The following is a 24,837-nucleotide window of genomic DNA, read 5'->3' on the forward strand; positions in this document are numbered from 1 at the left end:
AGGCTGTTATGTAATTAGGTATATATACTATACGGGGGGAGGGGTGAATTAGATATAATACACAGGGGGTGTATATATACCATACAGGGGGTGGGGTGTATATATACAATACACGAGGGTGTGTGTGTAAATAAACTATAATGGGGGGAGGTTTATACTGTACAATGTGTGCATAAAAACCGGCATTTCAACCAGGCGGTCAAAATTGACCTTGACCAAGACGTGCAATTTTGACCGGGAAGAAAAAAGGCAAAAAAAGAGCAGTAAAAATCAACTTTTTACAGTGAAGGTAAAATTAGCATATAACTAACATCAAATGCACACTTTTCATAGAAATAAAAAAATTTTGAAAAAATTTTTTCACTGATTTATATCTGTTGGATCTGGAGGTTCATGAATTTGAACCTCCTTCATGTTGCTAGCTGCTCTGGCATCCTATCAACCTGTAACGTGCCTGCAACCTATAGGCGATACTCAGCATATCTGTAGGAAGGGCGGGAATGAAACAGGACGACATTTGGTTTAAAAATGAAGGCGCTAAAAAATAAAAACCTTACCCAGTCAAAATTGACCGTCTCGTCACTAATGGGTTAATAAATGAAGAAATCGTATTTTAGTTTTAGTTTGTCATTTCGTTAACAAAGGTAGGTATTTTTTTTGACAATCATTTATGATTGGGTGACATGATGTTAACAGATATTATTTATCATTACCATATCCAATACCAAATCAAATTAGATCAATTAGACTTCTAGGAATGTCCTACCTCTGTACTTTAAATCCAAGATGACTATACCAAGTCAAAAATGAAGCATGGGTTTACAATTATAGCTTTGAATTAATTAATTTTAGCAAAGTAACTTGTACAATAAAACTATTTTGTTTTAAGTTTAAAGTACATTTTCACATTCCTCTTAATTCTGTAAATCGCCAATTTAAAATACTTTTAAAATGAATTGACAACCTTTGCTAGACAACATTTTTGTTTGTTTTTTCTACAACCACACATCAGTTTATATATAAAAAAACAAACAATATAATTCTAAGGAATCTTTTATGCGAATATTTGGTGAAAATTTTGACAACATTTTTTCGAGAATTTCTTGGTAAATATTCTCCATTGAAAAATTCCTGTACAGTGGCTGGGGCTAGATTTCCTTGTGATTATTACCTGGGAATTTATCAGAACAAATTCTGAGAAATTTCTCATAACCCATTCAGAGGAATTTCTTGTAACCCTGTTCTGGGGAATTTCTTGTAATCAATTCCAAGCAACTTTTTGTATCAATTCTGAGAAAATTTTTGTAACCCAATCCGAGGAATTTCTCATAACTCTATGCAAGAGCCTTCTTGTAACCAATTTAATGGAATTTTTTGTTACCAATTCTGGAGAATAACTTGGGAAAATGTCTACAAAAGGAACTGAGTTTTTGCCATGAGTTTTTTAATTCCTATACCTTTGCAATCTGATGGTGTAGACCTTTGATATTTCAAACTATGAATTTTATCAGATCAAACATTCTGAAATATCAAAGGTTTACAACAGCGGGTTGTAAAGCAATAGGGATTATAATATTTGAGTTTATGGCAAAAACTCTATTCCTTTGGGAATTTTCTTGGAAACACCAAGAGAAAAGTTTTTCAGAACTAATACCTAGGAATTTCTTTGAAACTATTCCCAAGATTTTCTCAAGAGTTTCTTAGGAATATCTTGAGATAATCTCAGCAAATTCCTGAGTAAATTCTCTTTCCAGGACTTAGACCCAATAGTAGTTAAACCATTTATATTGCCACTTAATTTTTGTTTGGTATAACCAACTTATTAAGTCAATATGCTTTACTGCATGAAGTAGTCTTGTATTTTGTATTTTCAGAAAACTGAATTGTCAAGAACAAATGAACAAATTTAACCATTTTTCCAAAAAAAATGTTAAAGATGGTTCTAAAGTTAATAATCATTTTCATCAATAAGGATGCAAAGAAAAATTTAGTTAGGGCAGTGCATAATAAAGGGAAGCTTAGAGGCACCTAATGGAGAAAAGTGCAACTTGAAATTTCTGTAAAAATGGTGATGAAGTCCTTAGAATTTCTCAGGAATTTCCAGAGAATTATTCCTGAGAAATTCTCAGGAATTTCTCTCGAATTTTATTCTTACTCACTTCCACCAAAAATAATTAAAATTAGTGTCCCAGTCCCAAGAATTTTACAGGAATTTCCAAAGAAATAATCCAAGGATTTTTTTAGAAAAAAAATAGCTTGAAACATTTTTTCTAACTTTTTAAAGTTTGTTGAAAGTTCAAATCTTTATTTAGTAAAAGTTTGCTAAATTTAATGAAGCTATGCAAAGAATTTAATGAAGCTATGCAAAGTTTTAAATAAAATATAGGGAAAAAACGAACTGAATACAATTACATTAAAACTATTTTTGCATATACCTTCCCTTAGGGTTAAAGTTTGGCATAATGTAAGGAAAGCAAATGTATCATAAAAAAGAACATTTGGAAATTTTAAAAGTTTAAAAATATTTGTAAAACAAATCATAAATAAGTGTAATGAATACTTATGATTCCAATTAAAGAATTTACTTTCAGGGGTCTCAGTTCTTGCTTGCAGTAAAAATTATAAGAGATAAATTGCTTTAAAAAAATTTCAATTTTCAACAGTTTTCATTAAGGAGTTTGTATTTTACTTCAGTAAGTTTTATTTTTTGGTTTGATACAGTAATATATCTTAAATAATTTAAAACCTATATAAATCAATCATTGAATTAGGTCATGATATTGCGATTCTTACAATTAACACCAAAATAGACTTAAATCTTCCCAACATTCAGCCAGTTTGCCTTCCTTACACATACACTCAAGGAAAAATAAACATATTTGAACATTAGAAATATCAAAAATCCCATAAAAGTATGAATACAAGCAAACACTCAATGAAAACTTTGTTGTGAAAAGTTTTTTAATTTTTTTTTGCCTTTGTTGAACCTTGTACTTATTATTGCCCTGTAAGATGGGCATAATTTTCATTAGCGAACAACATTTTTTCGCGAATTACCAAATTACCAAATGATGAACGAACAAATTGGATGGATTTTGTAATAATAGAAACTTATCTTTTTTTCAGAATTAAAGGTTAAAAATCATGTACAATTTATTTCCATCAGACATAAAATGAAATATTTCTAAACTAATTGTCAAAAAGGTTCATAATCATGATCTTAAACATGCATAAACATTCTAGAAATTGTTTGTGAACATTTTATTATTCAAACAATTTCACCAAACAAGTAATCAGTCAAAAACTGAAAACAATTATTAAAAACTAACAAAGATGTAAAATATCTAAGAATGTTTGTTTAATTCCACTTGTCAGAAGTTGGATCTCCTGCTCAAGTTGCTGGGTTTGGAGTATTTGTTTCACCAAGGTAGAATATTTAATGCAGGCTAGTGAACCATTAGTAGGCTGTTATGTAATTAAGAAAATTTTTTAAAAAAACCTGGCCCAGCTATGCTGAGTTGACAGAGAGGAAGAAGACAAAATGGTCATAACCCCGTGGAAAATATCCAAAACCTGTTGAATGGTCTCCGAACCCTGTGGAAAGTCTTTAAACCCTGTAGAGGAGGTTTTTTGAAAAGCGTTATAAAATATTAAAACTACTTTTAAACTAGAAATAATTGTTGAACTTTCTCGACATATGGACTTAATAAATATAATAATCAATTTAGAGAAACAATTTCATTATTTTTTTGATCATCTTTTTCTTCAAATTTTGTTTACCCTTAAAAGATTGGATCTCAAGTCTGAATATCATTGACACTATTTATAGAATTATCTTTATTTCTTTTTATTGTCTGTTTTAAATTAAAGGGATTTGCTGATAATAAGTTTTAATAAACGTAATTTACTGAGGCATATATACTGGAGGTAGGGGCTAATGGGGCTCCATGTTCTATCCTGGATCAGTGAAGTCTATGGTTTTCATGTGATATGCAGGCTTAATTTTGTACAAGAAGGGGGAAGGGGGAAAAGGGCGGAGAGGAAATGGTGAAAGGGGAAGGAAAGGAAAAGGAGATTGGAAAGGGGATGGGTAAGGGAGTGGGGGAAGTAAAAGGGAATTCTCCCTGTTGCAGGGTTCAGAGACTGTTTCTGCAGGTTACAGAGACATTTCCTCAGGGTTCATGGCCCCTTGGCCTTCCCTCCCTCGTTGACACTCTCTGCTAGCCATGTACAGTACTCCATACAATCCACTTTATGGCAATTAAAAAATAATCACACAGAGTTCTCTGGCCTTGATGATCAGTCAAAGGTTTAAAGGATACTGTTGTAAATCAGGTATAGCCATCTTTGCCACTTTTGTCAAATTAGGCAAAAAATCCCTTTGATGTTCTTTCATAACTGAATCTGTTTTAGAAATGGGGAGAAAACCTATCCTTCTGTAATCCAGAGTGTGACTGTCTTTGTTGATTCAAAGGAAGACTGTGTCAAGCAATGGAAAATTAGGAATTTAATATATATATATATCTCTCATACTAGAAGTAATTCTTTTTTTCAAAGAGGAAATATTTGAATATTTAGTAATAGCTATTTAATTATTTCCATAAATACATTTGCAAATCAGTTTTAAATAGAAAACCTTCAAAAATATCAAATAATTAAAATATTTCTTCATAAATAATTTCGTAAACTTTTTTATTTACTTTTGTCAATATATCATATTTGTAGAGGAAATCAGATCTGTGCCAGGGGTAAAATACCAAAGCCCTTTCCAGGTAAAACTATATAATGTATTTTCTAGTGAGTGTTGTTCATTTTTTTTGTAAAATAAACTCAAACAAATCTAGTTTAAACCAATTCACATTATCAGACAATTACTTGCTTTTGTTTTGCACAAATTTGACACCAAAATTGCATATTTTTGAGCAAAAAAAAATAGACTTGATTGAGGAAAGGCAAAGGTTGTGCAAATTGTTTAATTTAATGCAGATTAACCTACTAAACACTATATCTTTCTCATATTTTATGTAAACTGTATTTACGTTTATTGATCATTTTATAGTTTCCAAATCTCTTGATATATTATCAAAAATGTTGAAATTAGGCTAAAATTTGGTATATTTGTTTGTCAAAAGATCTTGCAAAAATGTTCACAAAATTGAGCAAAAATTCTCCTCATGTTCTTATTTTGGTTGGTTGAACGAAAATTTTGCAAAGGAGATTGAACAAAAATTTGGAAACCAATAAGTCATTTAAATGTTTTGGCCTATTTTATGCGTAATTTTGCTATATTCTATCCTTTTCATTTTTGGGTATCAACCTCACCTAAATCAAATAAGACAAAATATAAAAAGTATTTTTTTTTATATTATTATTTTAATTTATTTTCAATCAGGAGATGAATCTTTTGAGATAGTGGCAGATAGCTGTGATGGAGACAGGGACAACATAATAGAAATCAAAAACTTTAAGATTTACTTTAATTTTCAATGTGTATGTAGATTTTACCTAATTTTCCTTTGGTTATATATCTTTTTTTATAAATCAGTCAATCTTTTACAAGGAGTTGTTACATTAAGACCCAAAACATTTTTAAGCAATACAAAAAAAACATTGGGGGGGGGGGGGCAATTAAAAATTCTGGTTTCCTTTTTATCTGGAAATGTCCCAGAATTCCACTGTTTTAAAAAAATTACCATTTTTTCCATGGAATTTTTTTTCCAAGAGTAATGTAAACCTGACTTCTAAATATTATTATTAATATACAATGTACTATTTTTCCATTTCTTAATCATCAAGGTTTATTTGACCATCAGGAGGCTCCACATATATCTTAGAATTATAAAAAAAAATAGTAAAGTTAGAAAATGGAGAAAAAATTTTTTTTGTTAGAAAACAAAAGACGAAAAAATATAGTTTTTTGTTTAACAAACGGAAGACAAAACAAAAATTACAAAACAGAGAACAAAAAATATCTTTTTTTTGTTTTGAAACAGAATACAAAATTGTATACAACATAGGACAACTTTTCAAATATTTCAAAACAACAACTTTTAATTACAATCGTTTGGAAAAAATTTAAACAATTTTATGAGATCCTAGGGCATGCCCATTTATTAATGGAAGATGAATTTACTTTTATTGTGGTAATGTAGTGGTGGGGGTCTGACAGCAGCTACTGGACCTGACCAGAGGAATAACAATTTACTTTGTCCATGAAATCAGAAATCTCTATTTAATCCCAATTTCTATGCAACTTGATGATGTAGATCTCTGATATTTCAAGCTTAGATTATTTAAGCTAACAGAATTTATAGTTTGAAATATTGTTTCAAAGACTCAAATCCTTTCAATTATTTTAAATCATTTGAAATGACAAATATTCCTTTTAAATATCTTTAAATTTATAAACAAATTATAATCCGTTAAAAAATTAAAGCATGGTAAATTAATAGGACAGTTTTGTATGGGATCACTTCTTTTGGAGAACAAGACTGTGGTCGTGTAGGTAAGAATCAAAAAGAATTTTTGTTTTAAGTTAATTAGAGTCAGGGTAAAACATGTTTCAAAAAATGAAAAATTAATTTTCTTACAGATATTTAAGTCCTTGATAGCACAGTGAATTATTCTTTCACTAACAAAAAATTAAAATTTGATGCTCATAATATGGATTAGAGTAAGAAATTAGAATATACATAACATTAAAAGTTTTAAAGAATAGATGTTCTAGGTGGAAAGTCTGGAGTATACACAAATGTTCATGATCATATGGACTGGATAACACCAATAATCAGTGACGAGGTAAATAGGTGGAACAAGTTAACAAAATATCAATAAATTATGAACTCATTATAATTTCAATTTGAATATTTATAACTAAAAGGGACTGTAAGCGTGATTTCAAGTAATTTTTTATTTATACCAATATCCTTGAAACCTTTGACTTGACAATGGTTTAGAGGGTGTTGTTGTGAATCAGTGATGCCACTTTTTAAATTGAAGGACACATGTAATTACTCTTACAATCCCTCCAGCACTCCTAAGTTTCCTGATGAATTACAATACTACAAAAGAAATAAATAAATCCTAATTGATGCCTAAAAATATTTCTTTAAACAACACCTATATCTAATTTACTCTGTACTGTCAAATGGCATGCTGGTGTTTAAAAAAAAATCAAAATAAATTGAATTAAATTTTTATCTATGATGCTACAAATTGATTTATCTAAAAAGCCCTTGAAAAATGTATGTTATAACATGTGTCATATGTTAGTATTTGTCAAAAGTAAAAATCAATGATTTACTTTGGAGAAAAAAACTCAGTGGAAGCAGTTGAACGAGCTGTTGAGACTTTTAGAATCTGTTTAGAAACAGATTTTCTGCAACTTTTTTCATTTTCTAATTAAAAATTGGATCAATCTCTAAAGTTAAAGTATTTTGGTAAAAAATGTTGACAAAATATTAAACGACTTTTTTCTCCTGACCGCTGGAATCGCATTTTTTTACTTAAACCTTTTTCTTCTTTTAACTGTTGGCTTACAGAAAAAAAAATTATGACTTTTGATATTGAGATGCTAAATACATATTTACTCAAATCAAATGTGTAATGTGAGATGGGGGAACATTATCTCTAAACCTTTTAATTTGAAAAATGGTGTACGCCAGGGTGCAGTTTCCTCGCCTATATTGTGTTTATATAAATGATCTCATTGTTCAACTTAGAAGTCTGAGAGTTGGTTGTCAACTAAATTGCGAATACCTTGGAATCTGGGTTTGTGCAGATGACATTTTATTATTATCTCTGAGTCAATCTTGACTATACAGTTAATGACTAATATTTGTGAAAAAATGTCCTAGTCTTAATCACTTAAAATTTTGCACAAATGTATAGTTTTTGGTAACCCTGTCATGAATACTGATATATACCTGATACTTTAAAAAAATTTACCCCTACCCTATGTAGCGGAAATTAAACATCTTGGTTACACACTGCAGTGTAATAGTTCTATGTCAAAAGGTGTTAGCTGTAAACATGCTAAATTAATTTCTAAGATACATTCTCCTAATCAAAAATTTCATTATGCGAATAAATCCACAATGTTAAAAGAACCTGTCAAATCTTTTCCTGGGATGTTTAGAAACATGAAAATTTCCCTGTATGATAATTGAAGGACTGCAGTATGGATCTGGTGAATCATATTGACGTACTAAGCCTAGGGGTGTCAGAAATGATTTTTTTTGAATTTTTTTTAAAACGTCCCATAAACCTAAAAAAGTTTAATTTTGATAAAACTTTTTGTTCTGGATGATTGCAAATATCTATCTAAATCTTTCTTAAACTGGCATATGTTTTCTATATTCATTTAGTTCCGAGATAGAGTTAAAATAAGTATTAATAAATATCGCTTAAACATATCGATGTGAAACCTTTCAGAGAGTAGGAAAGATTCTACAGAAAAAAGATGCCAAACCAAACAGAATTTTTATTTTGAACAAAATATTTAGAACTTATATAGAAACTTTTCTGGGTAGCACTTTACTCTAGTTTTGCATGATTTTCATTTGTGTAAAACAGTATAAAAGAGATTATGTTTATATGGTTTAAAACTAAACAGCTGATGATTCATTGGAGGGAGGAATGGCAAAAACACCAATTTGTAATTCCCAAATCTTTTTATGGAAAGTGATGGTAACAGGGTATAGGGTACTACAATGTACTGCAAAGTACTGGGCTTTACTGGGGTATACTGGGGGGAGGGGATACAGAAACCAAACAGAATTTTTTATTTTTAATAAAAATATATAAGTAGAGTCAGAAGCACTTCTAAGGATGTTTTCTTTATAGTTTTGCACTATTTTCATGGACAAAAAAGCTAGTTTAATACTAATCAGCTGATCACTTAATGGAGGGATGGATGGCAACCACGCCAATTTGTAATCCCCATATCTGCAGGGTACTGTTGGGTACTGATTTAAGTTCTAAATATTTTTGTTCAAAATAAAAATTCTGTTTGGTTTGGCAACTTTTTTTGCAGAATCTTTCCTACTTTCTGAAAGGTTTTACATTGGTATGTTTAAGGATATCTACTCGATATAAAGCAATATTTATTAATACTTATTTTGACTAAAACTCTTAACTAAATGAATATAGAAAAAATATGCCGGTTTAAGAAAGTTTTAGATAGATATTTGCAATCATCCAGAACAAAAAGTTTTATCAAAAATTAAACATTAAAAGTTTTATAGAAGTTTTTAAAAATATGCCAAAAAAAATCATTTCTGACACCCCTAGACTTAGTACGCTAATATAACAATTATCATACAGGGAAATTTTCATCTTTCGAAACATCCCAGGGAAAGATTTGACAGGTTCTTTTATGATATTAATATGGCTCAAATCTCTGGGATTTATACAGTAGGGATGTTCAAAAACTTCTGAATTCATGGAACATTGCTGTTTGCATTTTATTTGATCTACAAAGAGAAATCCATGGATATTTCGTTGAGCCCATTTCTAATATTCATTATATTAAAACAGTTTTATGCACTCGTTTTGTACAATTTGTGACCAGTTTATCAAATTTTCATAAGTGATGCATTCAACTTTTGGGTGGAGGTTTAGCCTAGGGGGTTGAACTTTTGGTTCACCTGCATTAAAAACTGGTACTATGAAAAAAGTTTAGTTTCAAACACATATAGTAACCCAATTATGGAATGTATTTTTAAATCCATTTTTCAAGGGCTTTTCAAAAATGTTATTTTAGATCTGTAGCTTAAGTATCAAAAATTTGAAGAATTTCTCAAATACCCAGACATTTGAGAAATTTCCCAAATGCCCAGACATTTGGGGAATTTTCCAAATGCCTAGTTTTTTGGGAATCTTTCCAAATATCCAGTCATTTGAGAAATTTCCAAAATTCTAAAAATATAACACCCTCAAATACTAATAGGAATTTGGGGAATTTCCTAAATGCCCGGGTATCTGGGAAATTTCCCAAATTCCTGGGTATCTGGGAAATTTTCTAAATGCCTGGGTATCTGGGAATTTTCCCAAATGCCTATTTTAATAAAAAATGTAAATGCTGTTGTGTCTTGGGTTAAAAGCAAAAAGGGAACCCCAGCAGCTAAAAGCAAAATGGTTCTAGATAAAAAGAATGTTTTCCAGTGATCAAAAGAAAAAAATTGTAAAATCCAATGGTTGAATAAAACAAATTCAAATATTAAACCTATAAAAAGTATGATTCCAGGGATTAAAGGAATAAATTTGAGTAAAAAAAAAAGTTAATTCAGTGGTTGATGGAAAAAAGATTCTGTAAAACAATGTGATTCCAGCAGTTGAATTAAAAAAGTTTAAACCAAAAAAAAGTTTTTTTAAATATGAAACCCAGCAGTTGACAAAAGAAAAAAGTTTATAAAATGATATTTACCGGTAAATGAACAAAAACAGATTATTTAAAAATGTGGTTATAGAGGTTGAAGGAAAAAGCAAACCCTAAAAGTTTTAAAAAATGTGGAACCCAGCAAAAAAAAGATTTGTGTAAAAAATTTATTTCCAGCCATTGAATGAAAAATGTTTCAATCAAAAAAGTTTTAATAAAATGTAAAACCTATTTTCAACCCTTTTCTAGAACCATTTAAGTTAGATATCTAATTTTTTTACATGTCTTAAAAAGTTACACAATGGAAACACTACCCTATCTTAACTCAATCAAAATCATAGGGGGGGGGGGGTAAACACACAACCTCATCTATATTAGAAAAAATAGCCTAATCTGGACAAGGTATATCATGAACATTATTATTATCATGGTTCTACTTGAAAATAATTTACTAGGAAGGAGTTTGCGGACCAGATGAATCTTGCTACAGCTTCAATGATACAGCTTGCTCTGAACTTGTCAAATCTTTCAGATCTGGAGTGTAAGTAAAACTAATTTGAAGTTTACCTTTTTTGTTCTGCAATTTACGGAAAATTGTATTTTTGCAAAGAATATGAACATTTTACCAAAAATATAAAAGTTTACCCACTTTCTGAGAAGAAAGGCTTGAATTGTACATATTGGCATTTTTTGATTTTTATTACAGAGAAATTTTAAAATGTAAACATTTGATGTAAAATAGTTCTTGATGAAAAATTAATTCAAAATGCACAGAATGATTTTAACAGAATAGTATGAATTACCAGTATTTCCTCTGGAACTATTTCCTACCTCCAAAATATTGGATACAATATACAAATGTTAGAACATAATATTATTGAACATAGGGCTGCATTAAATATTTTATGCAGGTCATAAAATTTATAAGATCAGAGACCGAATTTAAAGATTTTAAACCATGTCCCTGATCCAACAAAAAATGGTTCCAATTAACCCTATAAAGGCTGGGGGTCTGTATCTATGTTTAGCCTGGGGGGGTGTTTGGCGCCCCCCCCCCCCTTAGAAAAAGGTATTGGGTTGAAATGCATGTTCATAGTTCAGTTTTTCAAGGCCAGCTCATAGAAAAAAAAATTGACCGATAACTTTAATAGTTTGGGTGCTGAGAAGGTTAAAAAAAAATGCCTAAAAGGGTCAAAAAACTGAAAAAAATATTTTTTTGCTTTTAAACAAATATCAAAGTGTGACACATGGGTCTACATGCATTTTTCAAGGGCTTTTTAAAATTATAGTTTTTAGATCTGTAGCTTGAGTCACAAAAAAGTTAGTATATATTTTTTTTTCGCAGACCAGACTTTTTTTCCGCCCTGTACCCTACCCTATAAATAAAAAAATAAAAAAATTACACATTACTATTCTTTAAAAGTCAAAAAATTTCATGGTGATAGTGTCAAAAATGAGAGTGCTAGGACAAACACGCTACAGGGGGAGGGGTGCCACCTCTCCCCCTGCCTAAGGTTAAGCACCAGCTCAAATCTAGAAACACTGAATACAATTTCAAGGGGAACCAACCATGTTTAAACTGGTGTCTCATATTTGAGCCTCGCCTAAAATTCTTTAAATTTGGCCTCAGAAGTATCAGAAGTAGTGGAGTAAAGCCGTTGAAACTTTACATGTAAAAGGTACACAGATTGTTGTTAACCCCGTTATTTAAAGGAAATGAAGCTTGCCTCATTTAATCTTCTAATCCTGATATCTTTAAAACCAGACTATCAGACTTGCAAGATGCATTGATAATTATTAATTGTTGTGTCAGAAAATATATCTTGAAAACCATTTTTTGTTTTTTACATTCTGTACAGCAAATCAGTATTGTACAATTCAAGCAATCTTTGTAGGCAAACAAAGGATATTTTTTCATGTTTTCTAACTGAAGTATATATTGTGAGAAAAACTTTTTTTATGATGGCCTTTATATTGTCGGTATTTTTGCTTTCATGAAGCCATCATAAGGAAAGTATGACACATGTTTAGGAAGTTTGAATTATTATATTAGATCATTGACACACAAGTGCTTTACTTTTTAATTTCATTGATTATGAATTGTTTTTCACTATTAAGCTTAGAAAGTTTAAGATTCACATCATTTTCCAACAATACAAACAATAAAATTTCATCTAAAAAAGAAATTTGTAGAGATTCGGAGAAAGGTGACCTACCCTTTAATTCTTGAATGTTTTTGATTAGGATTTTCCGACCAAAGAATATATTTCCTCTTTCAAAGGTTGTTAATGATCGTTAACAAAGGGTGCCATTAATGGATGATAACACAGGATTGTTGTTAATGGTTCATAATAAAGGGTCATTTTCAAAAACTATTCATTGTAAAAACGACCATTTTCAAAAGGTAAAATAAAAACAATCGTTTTTGAAAACAACCATTTTTTAAAAACAATGTACTGTAGTGTTTAAAATGATCATTTCGTTTTTTGTTTTTTAAACGAAATGAGCGTCTTTCAAAAAGTGGAAATGATCCATTCCTAGCTACACTTAGCCTCTTATTTTATGTTTAGAATTCTCATTGCTGATCTAAAAGAGAAGATCTGTTCCACTAACCCAAGGAAAAAGAATAATGTCTCAGAAATGTTATAAATGTTCAGAAATTGTCCCACACAATATTATACCAATGTATTCCTAAATATTCACTGGCCATTCTTTTACAGACCATCCATTTATTTATAGACTATACTATATATATATATATATATAAATATAAGACAGACAAACAGACACCCAAGCCAAATTTATATATAGAAGATATATATATATATATATACATATCCATTAATATCCATATACCATATTTATTAATAATCCATGCCCATTCTTTCATTCAATAGAACATCCTCATACCATATTCATTTACAGACCAACCTTTTTTAATCTTAGACCCACCAATACTCCCCTAATAACATATTCATGAAAAAGCCATATCTATTTTTTTAGAGATTATAGCCCTTAATTTATCCTAATATTGGGCATTGTTATTTATCAATTTTTTTTAGTCTGTGGGGTTTACCCTTTTCCTACTTTGGGGGAGGGTCCTTGGGACTAGGGCTATGTTACAACTTTTTTTCAGATAAATAAAACAACAATTTTTCAGGTAGCCAATCTAAGAACAGAATATTGCCTTGATTATTTTCCATTTTTTTATGTTTGAAAATTCCATCTAACCATTTTCTCATCCATGTCATACATTCAGACATGTTGAAAAATGGCAAACATACTAGGGTTTCCATTTTTCCAGAACAAAATTTCCATTCAGGAAATGGAATGATCTGGAAATTTGTTGCGTAAACCGGAATTCCGGAATATTTCCCGATCAAATAGAAAACTGGAATGTTAACGGTTTAGGTGACGTAATCCATAAAAAAATTTCCAGTTTCCATTTCTTAAACCAGAAATATTTCGGGTTTACATAACATAAACCGTAAAATATCCAGTTTCCATTTTGTACACTGGAAATTTTTCCAGTTTCCAATTTGTAAACCGGAAATTTTTCCAGTTTCCATCTTGTAAACCGGAAATTTTTCCAGTTAAGTTAAACTTTTTTTTAAAATCTAAATTATAATAGGAGTTCTATTTTATCAAATCTTTTGACCATTTTCAAGACAATGTCAGGTTTTTTTTTCTTACCTAACATATCCTGAATTTAAAACATTGTCGCGTTTTGAAGACAAACCCCAATTTCCTATTCTTGAGCCTAATCCGCAATTCAAAACAAAACTCACTTTCATAACTTACAAAATCAATAACTGTAGGCAAAAATCATCTTATGAAGACTAAATTAATTAACTTCTGAAAAAATCTTGTTTTGTTATGTAAGTGATTAAATGCTTAAAAATAGACATTGACATGAATTCTGGTAATTGTCTCAAAACCAGGATATGTTCCAAATACGCAACATGAGCTGAAATCCTGTAGTTGTTTCAAAATAGGGACATGTTCAAAAATGAACTCAAGAATCATCAAAAACTAATTCTCACATCTTATTATAAGTTTAAAATTGACATTTGTCGCTATAATATATATAGTTTTAGCCATTTTTTTAAGTATATGGTGTATTTTGTTCTTCTTGTCTTGGATTTAAAGAGATATATACTCTTGAAAAAGATAAATTTGCAGATTTGGCAATGAAAATGGATAACATTTCTGGATCATTTCCGTATGTAAACCATAATCTGAATTCCGGTGGAAACCCTAAAACGACCTTCAAAGCACTTAAAACAATATTCTTATTATTCAGTAAATTGTGTTGTAAGACTCCTGAGGTAAACAAAGTTTTGATTTGCATATCTCCAGAGGGCTGCTTGTTTTTTTTTTTGATTTCTTTACCATTTTTTTACCCAAGCACCTTAAAATTTCTTGATTTTTAAGAAACAGAATTTTTTGTCCTTATTAGGGTTTAGGAGGGTCAGTCTGTTTTGTTTTTAAGCTATTTAGCTAAAATTTACATTTAAAAATTCATTTAAGAATGCAAAAAAATCATGTCTCACATATTAAAAGACTGGGGGCCAGGGCGTTTTTTGCGCCCCCCCCCCCCCAATGTATAATGCTTAGGGAAATAATTAAATATAATGTTTAGGGTAGGATATAGGGCAGTAAAAGTTAATGTAGAAACATGTGTCACAGTTTGATATTTGTTTAAAACAAAACAAAAATATTTTAACATTTTTTTGGGCATTTATTTCAACCTTCCCTAGCACCCAAACTATTAAAGTTATCGGTCTAATATTTTTCACTGAGCTGTCCTTGAAAAATGGGGTTTGAACATGCAATTCAACCCTATACCTATTTTCTAGGGGGCGCATGGGACGCCCCTGCAGGCTATGCATAACTTCAGACCCACAGCCTTTACAGGGTTAATAATCTTAACCCTATACCAATTCGGCTATTTAGATTGGGTGTGTATGTTCCCCCCCCCCCTTATAATTGAGAAAGGGTAGTGTGATTCATGTTCCTAGTCCAAATTTTCAAGGCCTGCTCATTAAAAAAGAATTAGAATTCTATCTTTAAGAGAGGATTTAAAAGAAGGTCAAAAAGTACGTTGGAAAAATGTAAAAAAAATATTTTACTTTTGTCAAATATTAACATGTGACACATGTTATTATATGAATGTTTCAAGAGCTTTTCAAATATATATTTTAGCCCTGTAGCTTCATAATAAAAAAATTGTTAACCATTTCTAATTTATTTGAAACACGGACTTGAAGTTTGACTGTCCTCAACCCTACCCTATGCATCAAAAAAAATGTCAGCAAACTTTATTCAAAACTATGAAGTTGAATAAGTAAAGAACTTTAAGCATTCTAATTTCAGCCTTTTTTTTTATCTATTTTGAAACTAGGGCTGGGCAAAATTCCATTATTGAATCCGAGGTTTTAAACAAAAACTGTTATTTTTAAATCATTAATGAAACAAAATTAGCTGTTTTTGAAAAAAAATTGACCGTTGAAAATGAAAACAAAGTGGATTATTTTTTTAAATGGTGAATTCAGTTTTTTTTCTGCTTAAATTGTATTTAACATTATTTACATGATTTGTTGTGAAGGCCTGTGGTGACATGGAAACGCCTCAACACAGAAAAGACTCAACACGGAAACGGATCAAAAATTATTTTTGAGGGATTTCCGTTTTTTTTTAGAAATTCGAGGAAATCCCTCAAAAGTTCAGAATTGTTGAGGGATTTCCGAATATTTTGTATCCGTTTCCCAATATTTAGAGTTGAATGGTTTCCTCTTATTTTTGATCAATTTCATAAATATTTTTTTTAAAGATGGTTCTAAAGTAAATTATCATTTTTTATCAATAAGGATGCAAAGAAAAAAAGATTTAGTTTGGGCAGTGCATAAAAGAAGAGAACCTCAGAGACACCTATTGGTGAAAAACGGAACTTGAGAATTCTGTGAGAATTTCTCAGGAATTTCCGAAGAAATATTCCTGAGAAATTCTTAGGAATTTCTTGAGAAAAATTCATGAGAAATTCTCAGGAATTTCTCGAAACTTAATCTCTTATCTAATTCCCCTAAAAATCTGTAAACTTGGTGACCAAGTTCTAAGAATTTCTCAGGAATTTCCTGAGAAGCATTCCGGCGAATTTCTCAGGAATTTCTTGGTGTGAAATTCCAGAGAAATTCCCAGGAATTTCTCGAAACTAATTCTTTTATTAAATTCCCCTTAAAATCCGTAAATATGGTGATCAAGTACTAATAATTTCTCAGGAATTCCCGAAGAAGTAGTCAGGAGAATTTCTCAGGAATTTCTTGGGGTGAAATTCCAGAGAAATTCCCAGGAATTTCTCGAAACTAATTCTCTTAATAAATTCCCCTAAAAATCCGAAAACATGGTGACCAAGTCCTAAGAATTTCTCAGGAATTTCCGGAGAACGTTTCTGGAGAAATTCTTAGGAACTTCATGGGGAAAAATTCCGGAGAATTTCTCGAAACTGAGTCTCAAAACTGTGATCCCACAAAAATCTCTCATCTTGGGGACCATTCTAGGGAATTTCTCGAGAATTTCCGAGGAATCATTTACAGGAAATGATTCTCGAGAAATTCCTCGGAAATTCCTTAAAGAAAGTCACCACGGTTGGCGAATCTGGGGAAATTCCTCACTTTTGATACTTGGGGTATCTCTGGCTGTCAAGAAACAATATTAAAATCCGGTAAAAGTCAGGTAGGGTTTCCAATGTAATAGATTATTCGTTTACCCGTAATTACGTGCAGTTACGCGTAATAATTTTCATTTCGTGTAATTGGGGAAATATTCATTTCGCGTAATTACAGCGTAATTTCCCGTAAATTATACAATTTAATTTTGCGAAATTTTGTAATTATTATGCGTAATAAGCGAAACTATAATTACCCGTAATTACGGCCTAATTTCGCATAATTTCTACAAGGTAATTTTGAGAAATTTTGTATTAATTACGCGTAATTAGCAAAACTTCAATTTCACACAATTTCTACAAAGTAATTTTGCGAAATTTTTCAATAATTATGCCTATGAAATTTTGAAGTTTTAACTTTTAATTTAAATAAAACAACTAACTTACAAGGAAAATAATGTCACGCAAGTTGAATCAGAATTTCAGCCAATACTATGTTAATGTAATTTTCACCAAAAATATTGGGAATCCCCTCAAAAATATTGGGAAATCCCTCTAAAATATTTGAATAAAATAAAGGGGAAACGGATATACAATTCTGGGAAATCGATCAAAAAAAAGAGGAAACTCCTCAAAATTTGAATTTAGAGGGATTTCCGAAAAATTTGAAGAAATTGGGGAAATTTGTTTTTGAGGGGTTTCCGCGTATTTTTGATTCGTTTCCGTGTTGAGTCGTTTCCGTGTTGAGGCGTTTCCATGTCACCAAGGCCTGTTAATGCCATTAGTTCTGTAATAATGGTACCATTAACAAATGGAGCCATTAATGATGAGGGTCTGGTTGGGATGGTTGACAGCAACCTAGAGCTACTCTCTTGGTGAGATCGAATGCCCACTAGATCCACTGTGCAGCCACAATCAGTTCTGCAGCTGCAGCTACAACTTGGATGCTCTGGAGAATCGAAGCTAGTACCTTCTGCAGATCGTATTCATATGCTGCCAGAGTCAGGAAATCCTGAGTTCATTTGTTCTTACTTAGACAGAGAATAGGATGGGGATCCAGGTAATGGATTAAAATCACATCCAGAATCCTGGTTGCAGACTGCATGGATGAGGCTGGCAGTTACTTGTTCAGAAACCCTACCGTCAGGTGTCTCTGGCTGTAAAGAAACAATATTAACGAGTTTTTAATTCAATATTATTGAAAATCTTGTTTCCAGATGTTGCCGCTAGGTTGAAGCACCGCTGCACGGACCGTGGTATTCTTAAATTTTAAATAATATATTCAATTCAGTTGTATAAAAATCACTCGCAATGTCAACGTGTGATTATTTACATATTCTATTTCAAAGTTTTGAAAAAAATATTCATTAAATAGGAATATTATTGTCCTATTGGATTCTATTTGGTAAACAAAATTATTCAAAATTTAGATAAAATGTATTCAATATTATTGTTGTGATCGAGCGAATCCAAAATATTGAATAAAATATGCAATCTTAAATTTTACAGTGCAGCCACTTTTAAAAAAAATCAGTAAGCAAGCTCTATGATTTAATAATATAATAATAAACATGAAACTTAAGAGACAAATATAACATTGTCTATTTACAAACTAACATTGGTCGAAATAGTAAAGTTACGTCTGCTTAAGTAAAATTTTATGTAAACAATAAGAGATATTTGTTAATTTGAAAAAAGTTGTATGATTTTCTGTAACATCTCTGCAAGATATATAATGAGGAGGTTTTTGTTTACAATGATGAAATCAAAATCGTCACTCAATTTTCATGTTTATTGGGACACCATGTATAAAGACAGTTTACATCCTCTGTGTGATTTAGGCATTTGATGATATCAAATTCAAACATGTTGGTGGATCCCCTTCAAGCTTTGCATCTTCATCATCAGGATCAATATCAAATATAATAACTAGGCTTCCATCACTTGGAGGCTCATCTTCATCTACTCAGGTTATTTTCTATAATTTTATTTGCATCCAATTTCCATATTTTTGTTACAAGTAGGGTATAAGTTTAACTTCACATGTGCATTATTTAAGTTTTGGTTTAAATTTTGATTTTGTTTAAATCAAAGAATTTAATCTTATAATAAGTTCATCAGCTTTTTTTTTAAAAAGGCCACAGAAAGGAAATTATTATGACAAAAAGTTTTAAATATCACCTACATTTTGACCATGTTAGGACTGCAACATTCAATAATCAAGATGTTTTGTTTAGTTTAACATAGTTCAGAATTGATATTTTAAAGATCACATTTTTTCTGCGCATAATAAAACTTTTTTCAAGCTCAAACTTGGACAAAACTTGGATGAAGGACTCGATTTTGTAATGAGTTTTTATCCAAGTTCATGACTAGTTTAAGACTGAAATTTGGAAGCCGAGATATTCTCAAGATATTTTACCAGTATTGTTCCCAGGTCACACTTGGCCAAAACTTGGATGAGAAACTCAAGTTTTCTACGACATTTAGACGACTTTTAAAAACTTTTTATGAACTAGTTTCAAACTAACATTCCATACTATTGTGTTTTCTGGGAACAAACTCTAAATATCAGACAAAACATCAACATGTACAATTTAGAAGAGTGGGACATGTGTAGAACAATATATGTAAATTTGTCGAATTGAAGGACATTTTTATAAAACCACTGTTCCCTCCACCAATTTTGCCTCCAAAACATCCCTTACTGCACTCAGGATGTTTTATAGGCAAAATTGGTCTTGTGAACCCTTGGTAGAGAAAAGTTTACTTAACTCCCCTGTAAGGTAAATTTAATGAAAATATTCGGTAAACCTTCTAAAAAAAATTCTTGATTTAAAAAGCGTTAAAAGTGTTGTCAGAGAAAAAGAAACAGAGGGGCTGGGCAGGCGATCCAGCCACGCCGCCCCCAATTTTTGGAACAGCAGTTTATGAATAAGAAAATTTACAGGAAAAAAAACAATGAAAACTATATAATGACATAACATTTTTCAAAAGCATACTAAATTTTATAATTTTCTTCTCAAATATTTAAACAATTTAAGGTAAAAAAATTTCTCTGCCAGCCCCATGCAAAATACATGAATTGGATAGGTGAAATTGTATCAGACCTGTAACTTGAACATTTGTTTTCCACCAGATTTGTGCAAAGTGAATTTGGACAGATGACGCACAAACAAACAAACATTCAAATTTTTTAATATATTTGAATATGTTTGTTCTTTTCATGAAATTTAAAATTTTCAGAATACTGAATCAGACAACAAGTGTTCTAAACGGATTCAGAAGGATGGTAATTAACATTTAAGACACTAAATACTCATATTCTTTTAACACTGTAAATATTGAAAAAACATTTTTCTGAATCATTAATAATTTCTTAATAATTTGAAAACTTTGGCTGTGAAAGATATTCCTGATTTAGTATCATTATAATAAGAAAAGTTGAATATAAAACAGTTTTTGCAGATTATTTTAAAAGGTGAAAAATGGAAAAACAGATGGGGTTCCACTTGGAACATGAGTATTGCAGAAATGTGATTAAAAATGAAAACAAAAATACATATGTTCCTGAGAAACTTCAAAACATACTTTTTGATACAAATTTTTTAAACAGTATACAATGCACTATCCTTATAACCTTAAATAAATATCATTATTTAAATAAATTACCTTTTTTCAGATTTTTTAAATTGTCCCATTTTAAGGTTTGTATACCTAAAATCTGTAACAAACTAAAATCTTAAAAATTCTGTGAAAATGCTAATCCTGGTTTTTAACAACTCACTATATAGTTTTACCCACTGAATTGAGGGAAATTAAAGTTTTTTCTAGATACATCTACTCCATCTACTGCACCTCGAAGTGGAAACTGCTCTCAAAAAAAAGTTGTGTGTTACTTCCCTAGCTGGGCCTATTTCCGTCCAGGTACTAAATGTCCATTATCCTATATTTCTAATATAAACTGATGACGAAATTTTTGTTAAGGATAGCTCTTACCTTTTGCAGCTGAGCAGAATATCCAATGCAAAAAATTATAAAGTAAAGGTTGCCTTATAGTCCATGGAAAAAATGCCATCTTAGTGCTGAAGGCACAGATGAGTGGCTAAAGTTTAATTTTGTGTTGGTATAAGGGTTTCCATGTAGGGAATGGAATGATTAGGAAATTCGTTTGTAAAGTGTAATTCTTGGACATTTCCGGATGAAATGGAAAATCAAATTTTGCCAGGTTATGTTAGGTCCCAGGTAACAATTTTGTGGAAAATCCGCAGAAATTTCTAGGAATCTTTCCCAGGAATCCTCGGAAATTCCCAGGAATCTTTCACAGGAAAATCCGCTGAAAATGTCAACAGAAATTCCAAGGAATTTCTTGTACACATTCCTAGGAATTTCTTGTATCCCATTCCAAGGAATTTCATGTAACCCATTCCAAGGAATTTCTCATCACAAAAATAAGGGAAATTCTTGTGAATTTCCAGAGAAAAGTTCTTTAGAACCAATTCCTGGGAATTTCCTAGGAACTATTCCCAAGATTTTATTAGAAATATCTTGTGATATTCCCAGCATATTTCTGAGTAAATTCACTAATAAGGACTTAGACCCAATAGCAGTGAACATCTTAACAACTATCTATGTTGCCACTTCAACTGCTTAGAAGTATAACCATCTTATTAAGTCAGAATGTAATAGTTGTTATTGATCTTACTGAAGTTGTCTTGTATTTTACATTTTCGGACAACTTAATTTTTAAGGACAAATGAAAAAATTTAATAATTTTTACAATTTTTTTTAAAAAGATGGTTTTACAGTTAATTATCAATTTTTATAAATAAGTTGTGAGAATTTCCAAAAAATTCTGGAAATTTTTTTTCCAGAATTCAGGAACAGGATTATGAAAATTTCTAGCTAATAGGAAAAAAATTGTTCCGGAATTGATCCAGATCTTCGAAACCTATTCCATAACGGAAATGGATTAAAAATCTGGATCTTATCCTATTATAAACTGTAACCTGGAATTCTTGTGGAAATCAATAGTTGGCATTCTGTTTTGGATATTATTATCATTATGATTTATTTTCACACACAAATATGAATAAAGTTAATATGGTGTAGGAATAATATCATTCTCCTTTTAAATAAGTAAAAAGAATTCTACAAACTCCTTCTCTAATTTCATAAACATATATATGCTGTTTTGAAGTAATTGAGTCATCTATTTTAATAATCAGAACAATTTCAGGAATATTTTCATTACAATTAAACATATTGATTCACTTTCTATGGGAACACATTCTAATAACTGCATATAGACTTTTCCAGTATTACATTCTTGATGTTTCTAGTAGACTTGTCATCCACCATTCACAAAGTGTTTGCACCCATTTTAGAGAACTGTAATAGACTTTGACATCCACCATTAGCAAAGGGTTTGTACCCATTTTAGAGAACTGTACTAGAATTTGACATCCACCATTAGCAAAAGGTTTGCACCCATTTTAGAGGATTGTACAAGACTTTGACATCCACCATTAGCAAAGGGTTTGCACCCATTTTAGAGAACTGTACTAGACTTTGACATCCACCATTAGCTTTGCACCCATTTTAGAGGATTGTACAAGACTTTGACATCCACTATTAGCAAAGGGTTTGCACCCATTTTAGAGAACTGAACTAAACTTTGACATCCACCATTAGCAAAAGGTGTAAACACATTCTCATTGACTGTAGTAGACTTTGAAATCCTTGAAATCCACCATTATTAAACATTTCTAGATTAATATGAACATTTCGTGATTAAAGCTGGACATGGTCACCCTTTTAAATGTTTGGAATATTTTGAGAAACTAATGATTCACAAGTTCACAACTTTTTCAAATCTTTTCATCATTTTATATTCCTTTAGCTTATACATTCTCTGATCTTATGCATGTACAACGCTTATATTAACAACAAATTTGAAGTGGTACTAAATTTTGTTCTTTCTTATTGTAGGTCTTGGCAGCTACAAAGTTGAAGATATTGATGCAAGCCTATGTTCACATATGTATTATGCTTTTGCAACTCTGGATGGAAGTACTTACACTATGAATGTTAAGGACTCTTCTCTGGACATTGATCTAAAGAATTATGAGAAGTTTGTTGGACTCCGAGCTCAATTTCCAAATAAGAAATTTTTAATTTCCCTTGGAGGATGGATGGACTCGAGGACTGACAAGTATTCTACCCTTCTTGCCTCTGCAGCTTTGAGAACAAACTTTGTGACAAAAGCTGTGGAATTTATTTCCAAGTACAAGTTTGACGGCCTGGATTTGTTTTATCAATATCCTGCATATGAGAAGCCTGTTCATGAAAAATCTACTTTTGCCCAGTTAGTAAAAGAACTAAAAACTGCTTTCAAGCCTTATGGATGGGAATTAACTGCTGCAGGGGCACATGGAAAAGAAGCAATAGATGCTGGATATGATGTTCCAGAAATCTCCAAGTATCTTGATGCAATTCATTTGATTACCTATGACACTCATGGACCGTGGGAGAGTGTTGTTGGGCATCATGCTCCCCTCTACTTTTCATCTCCCTTAGATCAAGTTACAGTGAACTTTACGTAAGTTTATTTACTTTTGGAATAATTGTCAGTTTTGTTAAAATTCTCAACTTTAGGGTAAACTACTGGTTGAGTAAAGGAGCTCCTAAAAGCAAATTGATTGTTGGAATCCCAACTTTTGGTCGATTATGGAAACTTTGCAGTTCTTCAACAAATATTGGATCAAGAGGATGTGGGCCAGGTACTCCAGGTAGCATCATTTGGGATCAGGAGGGGTTCCTTAGTTACCAGGAGATATGTCTGGAACTAAGTAATGGGTGGACGGTTGTTGATGATGATACTGGTTCCCGTGGGCCTTATGCCTTCAAAGGAAACCAATGGGTTGGATATGATGACCCATTTGCTGCAGGACGCAAGGCTAAGTACATTGGTGACAATGACTTAGGCGGAGCAATGATCTGGGACTTATCATCAGATGATTTCAATGGCAGATGTCCCAGAGGAAAATATCCCATGATATCGACTGTGACCAATGTATTTAAGGTATAGTTGGAAAAAGGGCAGAATGTTGGATTGATGTGAGACAAAAGTAAAATTAAGTTGTTTTGGTTTCCTGAAAGCCATTTCACCAAAGTTCTGTCAAAAAATATAACAAATTAACATTACATTTGTGCACCGGTTATTGACAAAGAATAACATTTGTTTTTGGACTGAACACTAAACTTTTAAAGTCTCAATTTTTTCAGCATGATCTTTGCCAGGGAACTTAAGCTAGACCTTAACTGCATCTGAAACTAGAAGCTGAAGATAGATCTGATGATATTATAGATGTATGTCAGTTGAAACAATAAAATCTCATAATCCAGCTTGCCGGATAACTATTTGGTTCAATTTTAAATAATTTAGGACATATTAAAGAGATTTGTTTTCAATACAGTAGGACTTCATTAAGAAAACAGAGTATTTTGAAAATTAACAAAGGCATCCATTTCATAACAAACAGCAAAAACAGTTAATTTTTTAATCATACATAAGTAACAATGTTAAAAAAAATTAACAGCAGCTTTTATTCTTTTTTCTGCTTAAAATTTGAAGAAAAAATAAATTTTAATATATATTTTTAACACCATCTACTGATTTTTCCTTCCTTTGCTTAATTGTTGAATTAAAGAATGTTGTGCATTTTGATGTTTCTAACCTGTTATTATGATTTTTATTTCTAAAGCATTTCTAAAGTACATAATTTTTTTTGTC

The 24,837-nt window shown here is 31.0% G+C and overlaps 1 protein-coding gene across 5 annotated transcripts in view; it reads left to right on the forward strand.

Moving 5' to 3' along the window:
* LOC111716128 (uncharacterized) overlaps nt 1-24,449 on the forward strand; it is a 36,541-nt gene extending 12,092 nt beyond the window's left edge. For 2 of the 5 annotated variants that reach the window (XM_023491550.1, XM_023491551.1), the window contains exons 10-26: nt 2,772-2,864; nt 3,376-3,427; nt 4,414-4,503; nt 4,726-4,772; nt 5,393-5,438; nt 6,153-6,191; nt 6,453-6,505; nt 6,728-6,798; nt 10,834-10,919; nt 12,949-12,996; nt 14,682-14,706; nt 18,884-19,012; nt 20,289-20,334; nt 20,877-20,969; nt 23,034-23,643; nt 23,700-24,126; nt 24,324-24,449. In XM_023491550.1, the coding sequence (XP_023347318.1) occupies nt 2,772-2,864; nt 3,376-3,427; nt 4,414-4,503; nt 4,726-4,772; nt 5,393-5,438; nt 6,153-6,191; nt 6,453-6,505; nt 6,728-6,798; nt 10,834-10,919; nt 12,949-12,996; nt 14,682-14,706; nt 18,884-19,012; nt 20,289-20,334; nt 20,877-20,969; nt 23,034-23,643; nt 23,700-24,126; nt 24,324-24,353 (1,985 nt within the window). In that variant the 3' untranslated portion in view covers nt 24,354-24,449. The remainder of the gene's footprint in view (nt 1-2,771; nt 2,865-3,375; nt 3,428-4,413; nt 4,504-4,725; nt 4,773-5,392; nt 5,439-6,152; nt 6,192-6,452; nt 6,506-6,727; nt 6,799-10,833; nt 10,920-12,948; nt 12,997-14,681; nt 14,707-18,883; nt 19,013-20,288; nt 20,335-20,876; nt 20,970-23,033; nt 23,644-23,699; nt 24,127-24,323) is intronic. The other 3 variants (XM_023491553.1, XM_023491552.1, XM_023491554.1) reach the window with 3 other exon arrangements.
* The last annotated feature ends 388 nt before the right edge of the window (nt 24,450-24,837 follow it).

This window comes from Eurytemora carolleeae, unplaced genomic scaffold (assembly GCF_000591075.1).
Source record: "Eurytemora carolleeae unplaced genomic scaffold, Eaff_2.0 scaffold1970, whole genome shotgun sequence".
Classification (NCBI taxonomy): Eukaryota; Metazoa; Arthropoda; class Copepoda; order Calanoida; family Temoridae; genus Eurytemora; species Eurytemora carolleeae.